Below are 15,363 nucleotides of genomic sequence, written 5' to 3' on the forward strand. Positions count from 1 at the left end.
GAGTTTTCTGTACAGCGTATAATGCTGTATGAAACTATCTCAGCCGCGGCCCATGAAACTCTGAGCCACGGCCTGCAGGTGGCCTGTGTTTAGCGTTGCCAGACTCACGATCATGGGTGACTTCAACCTTAAATAAGATAAAAACTACTGAGGCTAGAGGGTTGTAATTTGGCATGTTTGATGACAGGAGGGTGGATGATCAGCCTATACCAATTTGCAGCCCTTTAACCTTAAATAAAATAAAAACTACTGAGGCTAGAGGGTTGTAATTTGGCATGTTTGATGACAGGAGAGTGGATGATCAGCATACCAATTTGCATCCTCTAACCTCAGTAGTCTTTAAGATCTGAGGGCGGACAGAAAAAGTGCGGACGGACAGGAAACTAAAAGGACAAAGACAACCGTAGTCTACAGTAGTTAACAGCCACAGTAACCAAAGAGGTACATGCGCCATAAGGAAGAGGGATGCTCTCACGTTCCCCGCTTGCGTGATGTCACTTCAGGTGTCATTTCAGATCAGGGAGGTATAAATCCTGAAGTGGTCTGATATGCTGGGACAGTGTTGGAGAGGCTTTTCAGTTGAGGATTTGCTCTCGGCGTGCGGGCAATGACGCACACACTTACGTACAAGCGTAAAAGCGCTCGTACGCTATTGGGGCAATCATTCACTTGAAAGTGCGGTTTTGTACAGATGATGCTGAGACCAACAAGGATGGGACTCTGGTCAAGTGTTCTCAGGCTCCGGTTGGTTAACGTGTTTTAATTTTATCTTTATTCGATTATCTTTGTTTATTTGTTAGTCTATTTTCTTTGCATGTTTTAATTATTATCTTTATTCGGTCATCTTTATTTATTTGTTATTTTATTCTCTTTGTTAGTTTCCTCTTGGCACGCATGGGCATTCTGTTTTGCGAAGGGCAGGAAAAAAGAAGAAATAGAACGAGCAAGGGAGCCGTTGCAGAGGCAAATCCCTACTACTACTAACTTTGCAGGTCGATAGTTATTTAAGCTTGCTCCACATGAATTTCAGCATACCTCAGAGGGCAATAAGGAAAATCGTTCAAATATCAACTTCAATATTGGTCCGACACTCGTCTGATGACGTTATCATCTCTGGATGTCTGTCCTTCATCGGGGTCAGTGGCCTTAACAGCTCTCTCAGGATCCCACCAGATAAGCATTGTATCTTACAAAGGGAAAAGTTAGCGATGTTAATTTTCTATAATCCTTTAAATCTTTCTTCAGATAGAAAGAAACAACCGATACTTTCCGCATTTCCACAGTAAGGAAACTGAGGATACTAATCTCACCTAATCCTTCAGTCTGACATAGTACCATCTCCCAAAGGAAAGACGCGGGTGATACAAACTTACCATAATCCTTGAATTTAATAGCATCCGTAAGGAAGTGAACCATCGATGTTTATTTTCACTAATCCCTTACTCTATAAAAGAAATGTAAGCATTTTTAAATTCAATGACCTCCGGAAGGAAAGTGGTGATTCAGTGGGTCGAGATAAATTTTGTCCAATCTTAATTTTCCTGTCGTCTGCAACGATAAAAATTACTATATGAAGATAGAAATCTCAAGACTTTTAATAATCTTAACTTCATTCATATTACTATTGGTGGTAGTAAGGGTTACACGGTTCGTTGTACGATCGGCACAACTCGGTAGAGTTACGTGTGGCCATTGCGTGGAAAGGTGACTGTCCTCAAGCAACAAATGCAGTATATGTACCTTTGCGGCCATCACGGTTAATGATGAGGTTAGCAATTTCATTCCTGAATGTCTTTCGCCAGAATCAGTGCGTTAACAACTTTTAAAACTTCAAAAACAGTAAGAACGATAATATCGTCTCTGGAATACTGAACATTACCCTGCTGAGTCATTTTAAAAAGATTAAGGGATTCATTAAATAAAATATAGGACAGATTGCCTCTGGGAAGCATTACTGTTGTTCCCCAAATCTCATAAACTTCCATGTTTTCGGGTTAGGCTCACTCCTTTTCCTTCTCCCTTCCTATCCTTTGTCAGAGGACCTTTACTACATAAAGACAACAATTTACCAGTACCATTTGTCCTCTGCATTAACTCCCGAACGAGAAAAAGAGAACCAGTACTCATTTTTTGCAATCGTCGAGGTTGGTGTTTCTCAGCGCTCTTGAAAGCTCAAGTGCCCCGAGGACCAGCCTATAGCGTCATAGAACTAAAAACCGCACACTCTTGTGTGAGCTGAAGAGGAGACGTTTCAGACGTGTAACTACAGTGACTTGCCGCTGAGAGACACTCGCACCTCTTGATTACTCGTGGGAAGTGTTTGGTAAATATTGTGATGGACTTGCAGTCCAGGTTCTTAAGCAGCTCCTTCACCTTCTTGTACTGTTGATTTTGCTCTTATTATTATCGTTATTGCTGTTTTCCTTTGCTTGTCTTATGATTTACCATTTTTATCATTCATACAGAGAGAAAAAAAAAGGAGCTAACGTATACTTGACACATTCTTATCTTTGGAAAGACATTCTGACGTTTTACAGAAATGTATGTAACGTGATTAAATAGGTTAGATAATCTTTATGTCAAACCATCCATCACAAATCAAGTAATGTTGTATGAATGTTTATATATGTTTTTAAAAAGTCACTTCTGTTATGTTCACTTTCCCGTGCTTCGAAATGCAATCTCTGACCTTTAGAGTCTGTTGCACTAGCTTGTTTGCGATTCAGAGAGGAGACAACGGCCTGACTTTGTCCTAGTTCTTGTTTGTATCTTTTTTTTCTCTGCCGTGAGTTGATCTTGCTAACTCTCTCTCTCTCTCTCTCTCTCTCTCTCTCTCTCTCTCTCTCTCTCTCTCTCTCTCTCTCTCTCTCTCTCTGGTTCTGTGCAAGCTAATGTTCTTTTTACCTAAAAGACAGGGTCTCTCATCCTCCCTCCTACCATAAAGTTGCTTCCTCATTCCATTTTTTATCTGATAAACGGTCCTCCTTACTCCCTCAGTTTTAGGACGCCATCACTGTTTCTTTTTTTAACCATTACTACAATAGTCAGTCTTCATTTGCACCCGGAGATTTCCTCAATTACAGGACTCCATTGTTGGTTCTTTTTGATCATTACTACTTTAGCCAGTTTCCCTCTGAACCCAGAGACAGAATCCTGTCTCCCCTCTTCTACCGTTGCTGTTATGTTCAGTGTCTCATTTCCTTCTCCTGTTCAATTAGGTAAACTCATCATGATCTTTCTGCTACCGCTCCTTTATTTAGTGCAAGCTTGAAGTGAGAGGTTGGTTTCTACTTACTTTCCTTTACCGTGGAGTGAACTCTCCATCTCGTTAAACTGGCACCTATTCAACTGAGAAAACCATCTAATTTTGCAAAGTAGACTAAGGCGCTTAGATGTAATTCTTCAAGACACAAGTGAAACAATTTATCATGTTAGAAAACTAAACATAGTTTATAGGATCGACTTCCTTTTTCTTCATGAAAATGGATGAACGAGAGAGAGAGAGAGAGAGAGAGAGAGAGAGAGAGAGAGAGAGAGAGAGAGAGAGAGAGAGAGAGAGAGAGACTGTCTTCGAACCGCTTAGCTAGACTTAATTACATGATCTTGTTCAACGAATGATCTACTGGAACCTTACGACTATCCTATGAAAGTCTTTGTCCCGAAAGGTGTTGATCTTCGTAGTATAACTGTTGAAACCGATCATGAAAGTCTCGGAAGAAACAATTATGGTTTTAAGTGATGGACGGGCTATTTGAACCAAGTGTTATTTGTGAAAAATCTCCTTGAGAGATTGGAGAACTATAGGACAAAGGAAAGTGCTGTATATCTATCAATCAAGGTATTATATCATGAAACTGAACAATAAAAATACAATCTAGGAAGCATTTTTTCTTATGCACATACCAATGGAATTTGCGACTCAAACATTTTCTTGATTAGTCAAGGCCAAAATAAAACAATAAAAAGAAAGAAAGAGTAAAAAAAAAAAAAAAAATGGTATCGTTCACCTCTTGTTAAGGGCGGAAAACACAAGACTATCAAGTTCCGAATATTGGGGTGGGTTTGTGGGGGGAGGGGGGAGGGGGGAAGGGGAGAAATGATCGCTAGACCGTGGAATCTACTTTCAACGTCACTATATTCACAGCAATGAGAAAAGTTAACACCAAATAAAAATAAAATATGAGGTCTAGTTTATACGGAAATTCAAGGTCGTCAAATGTTTGCTTGGCTGACAAGCTTTTAAGAGGATGTATTTGCGTATGAAGTTTAATCAGGGCAAGTTTAAAATTTGCTCCGGAAATGACCTAAATGCAAAACCGGAAAGAGGGACGGGCAGTAGGTGTATATGACCAGAACTATACCCAGCCATATACATAACGAAGATAATACGTGATTCATACAGGATATACCAGGAGCCCTTGTTGAAAAGGCTTAAGCAAAAGCTTAAAAGAAATATAGCATAAACATGGTTTAAGAATAGATAATTCGAAGGAGTATGGCAAGAAGTCTCTAAAAATTGAGGTTAAAAAGAAAACTGGGAAATAAAATGAAAAAGAAAACAAATTATAGAGAGGTAGATCAACTGAGTTTATAGAAGGAATTCAAACATTCGAATGTATGAAACAACTCGAGACAATGGATGCCAAAGTGATGATGAAAGTCAGTTTCCCGATGCTAGACCTGAGGACTAACTTCAGAGGTAAACAGCGATGACTCATGTGACCTGTGCACATCTGATGGGGACGATGCACTGTATCTGTTTATTTACAAGTAAATAAAGCAAGCAAGGGACAAAGACATTGCCAAAGAAGCTCCAAGAATTCCTTACAAAAACTTTGGAGATTATACTCAAGCAATGAGGGCTGAAGGTTTTTCTCGTGAAACGCTGGCTGCCAAAACTAGAGACGAGATGCTATCTATGGTGCTGTAGTATTATCCTGTGAAAAAAGCTTCCTACAGACTAAATTTTAATTGGTTAAAGGGGTCATTTCAGGTTTAGAAATATTGAAAAATATGAATTAGTAGAGTAAACTGTAATGAGTAACTAGGGATAAATTAAATGAGAAATTTAAAAAAAATGCAAGATGCCAAGAAGCAAGTAATATGGGGTACAGACAAAAGACCAGAGCAGATAGAATTAGCAAATGTAGGCCTACCATGGAACTGATAATCAAGAAGGAAACAGAAAACTACAGCTCATGGAGATATCGAATCCATTAAAAAATTAAAGCCAGTGGATTCGTGACAGCTGGGAAATATGACAAGGAAATATAAGTACTAAGAGTAGAGGTGAAACATTCCTTCGTTTATCTTTGAAGTACCACATACTCCGCCCTTAGTTTTCAGGAGCGTAGTGTACCCATAACAGGGTTTATCAAGAGAGAGGAGTGAGTGGATAGGGGCCAAGAACCTGGGGTACTGTTTTGCCTGTGCTATATGGTAAAACAGAGATATACGTGCATTATGTTCCATTAGTAAATTTAGATAGCCGAATACCTTTTATATTTTATCAGTCAAAATAGTACAGTTTTACGCAGTATTTGCTGTCAAAGAAACAATTCTCATGGGAGTATAGCTTTACATGTTAAATTATCAATTAATCGTCAAAGTAACATATAGCCTACGTACAAAAATAGGGTAAAGTGTGAAATGAAAAAAAAAAGAATGAGAGAAACACATATAGCATCTGTTTATAGAGCCATGGAATGCTATTCTTATTTATAGATGTATATATGTATGAGAGAGAGAGAGAGAGAGAGAGAGAGAGAGAGAGAGAGAGAGAGAGAGAGAGAGAGAGAGAGAGAGAGAGAGAGAGAGAGAGAGTCAGTCGTATTTGAGTTACCCATTAAACGTTTTCTATGTATTGCAACATTCAATAATAGAAAACCTAATATTTGCAGTAAATTCGTTTTTTTCGGTTTACAGAACGTTGCTAGTATTACAGAATTTCAACACCTGAGATATATGAGACAATGAATGGCATATTTTCCAAAAAGCACGATCTTTACTGTTATCAATGATTCTTTTGTTATGAATAGCAGACACCATGACGTCATTACTCCATTCATTCCCCTCCCTCGCAAATTCCAATAATTTTGATGCACTGGAATTTGTGCATAGATATATATATTTTTTAAAAACAAAAATTTAATTGATATTTTTGATTCCATGCTATGCAAACTAAAAATACGTAAGATACTGATCGTATACGATCAATTGTAAACGGACAAAAAAATCTTTGTTTACATCCTTTTTGAAGAGTTCAGTGCTAGTTACCTGGGTGACGAAATTTAACATAAAATTAGATTAATTGTGGGTTTTTGTGTTATATCTCTCTCGCTAATTACACGTTCGGTTTGTCGTCGAATGATTTGAGTGCTCAGGTAACAGGTGAGTGCTGCGAAATATTAGTTCGCTGATTTATGGGAAAGATAATTGAGTGCCAGGGTAAAGTAGAGCAGTGCCAACGCTGGCACTCAAGGCCAGGTGAATGGAAACTAGGCTAACATTAAGGTGCCACTAGATCACGTCAGTGGTTATCAGTTGATCGACCGTTTTCACGAATGGGTTTGTTTATCAGGTGCCATTTCGAAAATTTAATGGTTTTTTGGTGTCGCCGACCTTGCCCGGATGTGTGACTTACATGTGACCCAAAGTTCAAATACGGGAGGCTATGGTGCTCCAGATACCAAAGGTACGTTCTAGGTACACGGGATTTTGCTGCGTTTGCTGGACACTTTTCCTTTTTCGAGTTTATTTGTCTACGGTTGTGTTTGTCGGTGTCGTTTGTCATTCGAAATGTCGTTTGTAAAGTCGTTTAGGCTGGCCGATCCTGAAGTAGACCTGGGTTTAATTTGGTTTAGCTACCCTGTCCTATCCTGCCCAGGGCAAGCCTTTGGGTCCGTTTGGGTAGAATGCTGAATAGGGGGTCACGAATTACTTGGTGGGGTTCAGAGGGGGCGAAACCCTCCTGCCAGGTTAGGTTAGGTAAAGTTTAGTCTGGTTAGGTTATATTCCCTCTGAAATGCCCACTACAGAAATACCTACTATCCCTACAGTAGCCCTGACCCCCTACTCTGCATTCGCTCTTCCTGTCTAAGGCAAGCCTTTTACTAACTCATGGTTTACCTTATCCTGTCTAAGGTAAGCCTTTTATTAACTCATGGTTTACCTTATCCTGTCTAAGGTAAGCCTTTTATTAACTCATGGTTTACCTTATCCTGTCTAAGGTAAGCCTTTTATTAACTCATGGTTTACCATATCCTGTCTAAGGTGAGCCTTTTATTAACTCATGGTATACCTTATCCTCTCTAAGGCAAGCCTTTTATTAACTCATGGTTTACCTTATCCTGTCTAAGGTAAGCCTTTTATTAACCCATGTTATCCCTTATCCTGCCTCATCTGAGGCAAGCCTTTTATTAAGCATTGTGCAGATGGGTCGGTCTAGCCTAAGCTATCAGTAGGTCAAGCGTTATAGATCAACTAAGACTAAATTGATTGCTAGGCTTGCAGACAATTTCAAGTATTCAAATTAGATCTTATTTTTTATGGCACTGATGTCCTAAGCAAGTTATTCTTAAAACAATTTAGGCTAATGTAGTCTAAAGTAAGACTGAACCTACTGTAAGCTTCAGTATTGTCGTAGGCCAAGTTATGCTAGCCTGTCATAGCTTGTGCAGTTTGATGTTGCATTTAGGTTACCACACTAGGCTAGCCCAGTCTAATAAGTGTTGCCTAGGACATTTTGACATAATGGTTTTATTGTAGTCTAGTTTAGCTTAGTTACTGCCTTGGATATATATAATAAGGCTAGGTCCAGATTAGGCTAGGCCTGGGCTAACTTGAGATGTAGGTTATGACAATTAACGCAGAATACTGACAAATTTGCCGAGGTTAGGCTTGAGCCATAGGCCTGAGCTTTAGTACCAGTTTCACATCACCACAGAGTTAACTTTTTCCCCTTCTGCTGCTAAAGCCAAAAACACACTGAACAGTGAATAACTATACCAAATGTATTTAGGCTTAGATCTTTATGATGTTATTTCATGTGCATGGTACGCCCCCTTTTGCCTGGTAGGAGGCTGTGTTATATGGGAGGATTAGGTTAATTAAGGTTAAGATGTATTTTTGTTGTAGTCATTTACTGTTTGTGCTTATTTGTTAGCATGTTGGTCTAACATTAGCCAATCTGTGAAAAGTCAAGCAAGTCAGATAGAAGCCTATTTTCCAAAAATTGGTGAGGTGGATACTTATGTCTTCTACATACATTATTACTACATTGGCATAGCCACTTTGTTACAAAGAATTGGATGTTTTTATGATGTCTGTACCTTAGGTTCAATTCTTGTGAAGTGCAGTCAGGATTTTCTCACATTTTGTAATATATGGATGTGCTCTATCACCCATACTTACAGACTTTGGATGATCTCGTAGCTTTAAATTATTTGTTGTAACTGCACAGTTATGTTATGTAGATGAGTATGTAAGGTATAGCAGATATTGGTGTAGCCAATAGTAAATAGGCTACAATAATAAAAAATTTAGAATTTGCTAAATTTTTAACCTGTGTTTTTAACCTGTTTCTCGAGAAAAAAACATTTCTTGTTATGAAGAAATTTATTTTATAGATTCAGTAGCTTATTTAGTGGTGGTTTTGTATCATTTTGTTAGTTTTTGTTAAATGGGTAATAATTGCACTAGAGGTTTAGTGTAAATTTAATGCCAACTATGTGGTGACAGCAATAAAAAAGAAAACATTTGCTGTTCTGGAACATGCATTTTGGAAAAGAAATGTTCAGGTATTTAATTTTTCAGTTACCTCCGTGTACGAAATAGAGTGAGGTTATGTTTTAGGTTGTTTGTTTGGGGCATCTGCCAGCTGTCTGTTTAATTGTCTGTTTACAGGATTACAATAAAACTTAAGTGAGCTTTTATAAAATTTTTACTAAAGGTGGGCTTTATGGTAAGCAACAAGTGAATAGATGTTTGAAGAGATATGAAAGTACCTTTTGGGAATTTTGGGCATAAGGGATGAATTTCCCAGCATGCTCATGCTTAACTGCTAGTGAGGCTATGTGTTGTGGTCTAGTTTGTCTTTTGTTGAAACGAAAAATATAAAAAAAAGTTTCACAAGCTGGTCGTGAGTTATTGTTCAAATATCACAGATCATAATTAATCATTGTCATGAAGGTTCCAGGACATTTAGGTGATAGAATGGTATTTTCCTCCTTTTTTTTTTAGCAGTTATAGCTCAGAGCCATGGGAGATATTGAAAATGGGATAGACCCTCATACAACACCAAAAGCATCCCAAATAGGATGCAGCACCCTAGGTTAGGTCAGTTAGGTTGGGTTAGAATGTACCCTTCTGATTACCACTGCAACACATTTTTGTTTGGTATTTCTGCAAAGATTTTACTAGAGGCTGTGCCTCCTGACCTGTAAGGTTTTCTTTGGAATCTGACTTTACCTGACTTTCTGGTCAATAAAGGGGCTCATGAGGGTTTGGCATTGGTTGCAGTTAAACAAACTTTGTCTTTTTTTTAATATTTGTTAAGCTAATTCATGTCATTATATTGAAAGATCATAACAATTTGAGTTTTAAATGACTTTTGAGGTATGCTACTTAATCTTCTGCATATTATGAAAGTTAAGCATTGTTAGCTAGGCTTCTTGTTTATACAGAGAATATTGTTTTCATTATACATATTTTACTTAAGGTTTTGTGTTTTGCCTTCGTTGAAATCTTGTGATCTTGTCTGAACCTTTATATACTTCCTAGAATCAACTGTTTGAAGTGGTTATTTATTTTCCCCATCTGCGGTTGCTATGATGTAGACTTCTGGAGAATTCAGATGAATTCAACTTCCTAAAGTTCTGTTTGAATTGAAAAAGCTCTTGTTTTGTTTATTGCCTGTGCTTTTAAATTCAGTGTGAGCTAATGGTTTCACTGAACAGATGCAAACATATTTTGTTGATTGGCTACAAAATCATACTGTCCAGCACAAGAACTTCTCTTTCCCCTTATTTTCTGAAGGTGTTTGATATCTATACTTGTAAATTCAAGAGACACTGTAATGATGCCTTGGTTTTCTGAATTAACTGTTTCTAGTTCTCAGCGGCTGTGTATGTGATATGCCTTCTGTCTGTTTGTTGTCATCATATATTGTAATGTACATTCCAGTACTTTCCTTCTCTTTTGCAAACTTTTTATTTTTACTTACTGCATTGGCATTCTTTTCTGTAGAAGCTTTTTTTGTTAGCTTAATGGCATTTTGGGTCTTCAACATGCTCATGATGCCATTATGAATTAGTGCAATATCATAATTACAATAATTATATATGTATTGTATATTTAAAGAAAAATATTTGAATGCAGTTTTCCCCTTGTTAGTTTGCCAACTCCTTTGCGTATATTTTATAGCATTTTGGTTATGAAAATTACAGTGCAGTATTACTGTAATTTCTTAAGATTTCTTATGTAAATATTAGTGGTGGAAAACCAGCTGAATTTAAGGTTATGTAGTCAACAGTGGAGTTGTGCTTTGAATAGAAAGTAGCCTATATGGTAATAGTCTATCTAGGTGTAGCATTCAGGCATTTTCAGAACAACATTTTTATTCAGACTTGTGTCTTCATATCTGTAGGTTGTTTAAGCATATATGATTTTGCTTTTGGCTTCAAAAGCTCTGTGTACCATTATTCTACTTTTGGATATCTTAGCATGAAAGACAGATGCCTTTCTGCATAGCCTAGATCTGTTTCTTTTTACTTTTCAGTGTTACTGTATAGGAGATAAAATTAATAAGATTTTCATTGGATTGTGGCCTTCAGCCAATATGGTTCTAGGATCTCCATTTCCTGATGGCAATTTTGTCAATGTAGCTGCTTCCATAGTACAAAGGCTCCCATATCACTTTCTTGCACATAGCACTGATGCCATGTTCATTTTAGTACTAAATCAACCTTGGTATTTTGGCTAGCCTTGTTGTAGGCTTTTGAAGGTCAGCTTGGGGTGTCACTTGATCTTTGACTTGCAAAGGGAAAAGAATATCTACGGATGATATGCATAAAGTATTAGATGTTTCTGTACTCTCAGTCTCTGTTGCCCTGCTAGCTGAGAGCTTTGTGTTTCCTAGAGATAGTACGGTACGTAATTCCCTGATGTGAGTTAGATAGATATTTTGAATTCTATTTTTACTCTTTATAAAGGCTGTTTACTTCAGTTACTGCTTGTCAGGCTGCTAAAGAACTTTGATGTAGACTTCTTTTATCCTGAAATATAACACTGACGTTCTTGTGTTGTAATGAAAAACTTAATTATGCAGACAACATTTCGTTAGCATATACTGTACTTATGCTAAGTGGATGGGTGAGAATTAGGCTATCTGTTTGACTAGGTCCCTCATTATAGAGTAGGGAATTCAGTTGATGTTTTTGCCCTTTCATAAGTGTGCCCTTCGTATACAGTGTATGTAGCCTTTATAGGGCATGAAGCAAGGAATTTCTTTTTCCTAATTTATTCATTTTCTGACATTGTGAGTGGGCTAAGTTATGAAACAGTGCTTGATTCTTTATGATCTGTTTTGATGTCTGATAGAAGACAAGCTGCAAAAAGGATTTGTCATTGTTTTGTTTCAAGTATTGAACCCAGTAACTTTGGCACAGTTAAGTAATATGTTGTATAGATCAATATATATATGATTAGGATAATAGTAATATGTTCATGTTAGATTTACCAAGGACACTTCTGTAGTGAACAGATCATTTAATTCTGCAGAAATTCACAACATATGCATATTATTTCTCAGTGGTTTTATCCCCCTAAAATCTAGTTATTGACAAATGTTTTTAAGTGTAGCAGTCGAATGTTCTAGGCCTTTTCTGTTTTTATTACACCACGTAGAGCATCTCAGCATCTCTAAATATCTATTTTGAATTTATCCTGACTGACTTCAGTAGTCTGGAGTATTGGCAATAGTCAAGGCATTAGTGTAAGGCATTGTTTTGAAATAAAGTACAGTATAGTACAGAAATTTAATTCTTGGTTTTAAGATTTCTTAATTGCTCCAATTTGTATAAAATTACTAAATAGTAAAAGATCATGATGACAAAATCTATACGGTACTAACAGTGTTTTAGCTTAAACTTTTCATGTAAAAGCATTCATTCCTGACATGTAGCCTGATGCCACATATTCTAGAGATAAAATTTAGCTATTAATAAACTATTGTCCACGTGTTTAGTCCAGTGCACAAGCACCAAGAGGTAACAGTCTTTCCGCTTCAGTCATTATTTTTTGTTAGTTATCTGTACACATATGTTTGCATTTTGTGATTATCTTAGTTCTTGGTATCATTACTTTTTGATACATACTTAGTTCTTGGTATCGTTACTTTTTGATACAAGCTTGCACTTTTTAATTCGTTACACGTTGCATATTTTCAAACTATAGAGTCCCTGGTACTGGTAATGATATTACTGTAATAGGCCTTATCAGAAAAACTAGAAAGGGAAGTGTAAACTTTAATAGGATGAGAATTAGGGTGAGGTAAAGCTTATAAGTGATATGGAACAGTCCACAAAAGCTGAAGTTTTTGGGCCTAGTGACTTTGATGTTCGAGTTAAAGTATTTTGGTGAAAATGGAGATGTGTAGTACCTTACATTATTAATATTTTTTATCACTGGCGCAGACGAAAGTAAGTGTTTTGATGATAAGCTTAAATGCTGTTTAGTTATATATTAAAAGAATGCTCATTTGACATAGAGGTTTTGAGTAGAAACTGAGGCCATAGTGTTGCTGACCATTTTCTTACATTTGACTTATAGGTTTTGAGAAGAAACTGAGGCCATAGTGTTGCTGACCATCTTCTTACAATTGAAAGGGACTGATTGCATTAGGTAATCGTTTTGTACTATTGTACAGTACTGTAGTACATTTAGGCTATATATGTTCTGCAGCATACTGTATTGTTGATATCTTGGGCCAGATTTTTCACCTTATGATTGTTATGTAGTATTTTGTAGTGGAATTTAAAATCTTATTTTTGTTGATGACAAGATTCTTTGTATTACGTAATGTATTATTCCAGTCATTTGCCTAATGGGTAGATTTGAACAGTCAAATATGTAAAGGAAATTTATGCTGAATTTGTGTCTTCCGTTGAGAACTAAGTCTGTAGTTGTGTTCCTCGTGATGGCAGAAGTGTTTCACTGAATGACAACCAGTGAAAGGCGTACATATGCACTTGGAAAGGATTTTATGAAAAGAAGGACGTTTAGGTACTGTATCTCAAAAAAGCAGACGCACTCACTTGTGGTTAACCTTCGAAAATGCTCACTTCTTCTTCCTGTTGAATTTAAGTTTAAGCGTATAAGTGTTCCCGTCGTTGAAAAGTGTTTCTATGTCATCTCTTCACAGCTGGCATAAATTGAATGTAAATAGGTGCACATTTACATAATAGAAATAACGTTCTATTACAGTAGTTTAGAACCTAGTAATGGGACTTGTTTAAAGTGTCCTGGTTATAAAGTGTCCTGGTGATGAAGTAACCGTGCACCTTCAAAATTCTTGAGATTAAAAAGTTAGTTGTTATTTGGTATGCTTATCTGTACAGGCTAACAAAAATGGTCACAGCAAGTGGACTTCTTTGGGTAATGAAACTATATTCTCTAGTACTGGTACCGCATCTGCCATGCAAGATGCCATTATCCGCAACTGGAATTAGACTAGAGCTCTCTTAGTTGACAGAACTTCCAAGATGAAAGAGGAATTGTGGACAAGAAACCAGGTCAGCATTGATCACCTTTGATCAAGTTTTTTGGCACATATACCAGCTATGAATGCAGTATGTCAGCTGTGTGAGGTCTGCGGACAAAGTAGAAACATGGCAAGATCTTGGAAGATGCCTTTGGGCAAGGGTGTTTTGGAAACCTCCTTGGGGCTTAATTGTAAATTAGGAAACGGTTTTGGTTAGCTAACACTTCAGGGAAGGGAGGCCACTGTTGCTGCAAGGAAGTGTATGAATTTCCTTGGATAAGAATGGATTAGCTGTTAACTGATCGTTAGGATTTGATAGATGGTACTGACTGATTAGCGTCAGGAAACTCAAATTTTCAAAAACGAATGTGGTAGACAAAGAAACTGAGGTTCACTTATTTTCTGCCACGAATAATGTTCTTCGTATGAGATAAGAGAATGAAGCAATGGGATTGAAACATCATTACTTGAATACTTGCCAGACCTGGAGTAGAGAGGAAATTCGCGGCGCCTAGATTATATTCATTGCAATTTGAGGACTGTAACTTAGGTCAACCTTTGATTAAAGAAATATCATTTCATTTTGAAGGAAATATCTAATATGTATTCCATTTCAAAAGTCATATGTCATGGATTTGATGTTCAGCGAGTTTCGACAAAATTGCACTATTAGAGTGTTTTTTTATTTTTTTCATTTATTTGGTTTTTCTATATTCATGCATATTTTTATACATATATCTTGTTATTAAGTATGAATATTTTCTGTTGATTTATCCAGTATCTGATGAAGTTACTATAATATTAGATATTATTTACGTGTTGGTGTGGAAAATGGCTATCTCGTTTGTAATGTATAGGCTATGTGTATATTTTAATCTTTTATTAGCGGTTAAAAATCCTTAGGGGTTATTTGATGAATATTCGTTTTTTGGTTTTCTGTAAAAGAAGACTATTGTGCCGGCCTTGTCTGTCCGTCCGCACTTTTTTCTGTCCGCACTTTTTCTGTCCGCCCTCAGATCTTAAAAACCACTGAGGCTAGAGGGCTGCAAATTAGTATGTTGATCATCCGTCCTCCAATCATCAAACATACCAAATTGCAGCCCTCTAGCCTCAGCAGTTTTTATTTTATCTGCGGTTAAAGTTGGCCATAATCGTGATTCTGGCAACGATATGGGATATGCCACCACCGGACAGTGGTTAACATTTCATGGGCCGCGGCTCATACAGCATTGTACCAAGACCACCGAAATAAGTATCTATTTTCGGTGGCCTTGATTATGCACTGTACAGAAAACTCGATTGCGCCGAAGAGACTTTGGCGCATTTTTTACTTGTTTGTTGCCTTTGGAATTTATCAGCGTCCTGTGTTAGCTCTCTTGTATACTTGCATATTTTTGATAAATTTGTAGCATTTTCTTAGTATTTACTTTTTCTGTTTATTGCTTTTATATATACTTGATGGGTTTTTAACGTTTATGTATGTAATAACTGTTAATGTTTGTGTTTATGTGGTTCCTTAATTCTTAATTTTTTTTTTATATTTATATGGTCCCAGAATACATTGTTTTATCTTTTTAAAAAAAATATCTTGCGTGTTCTGTCAT

At 36.9% G+C, this 15,363-nt stretch overlaps 1 protein-coding gene across 8 annotated transcripts in view; it reads left to right on the plus strand.

The window, feature by feature from the left end:
- Positions 1-6,244: 6,244 nt before the first annotated feature.
- smg (sterile alpha motif domain containing protein 4 smaug) overlaps positions 6,245-15,363 on the plus strand; it is a 240,784-nt gene continuing 231,665 nt past the window's right edge. For 2 of the 8 annotated variants that reach the window (XM_067121151.1, XM_067121152.1), the window contains exon 1: positions 6,254-6,390. Coding sequence is in view for 4 of the 8 variants with exons in the window: in XM_067121144.1 (XP_066977245.1) it covers positions 6,631-6,694 (64 nt within the window). In the remaining 4 variants the exon portion in view is untranslated. Of the gene's footprint in view, positions 6,695-15,363 lie in introns of all 8 variants that reach the window. The other 6 variants (XM_067121149.1, XM_067121150.1, XM_067121144.1 and 3 more) reach the window with 6 other exon arrangements.

This window comes from Macrobrachium rosenbergii, chromosome 19 (genome assembly GCF_040412425.1).
Source record: "Macrobrachium rosenbergii isolate ZJJX-2024 chromosome 19, ASM4041242v1, whole genome shotgun sequence".
NCBI lineage: Eukaryota > Metazoa > Arthropoda > Malacostraca > Decapoda > Palaemonidae > Macrobrachium > Macrobrachium rosenbergii.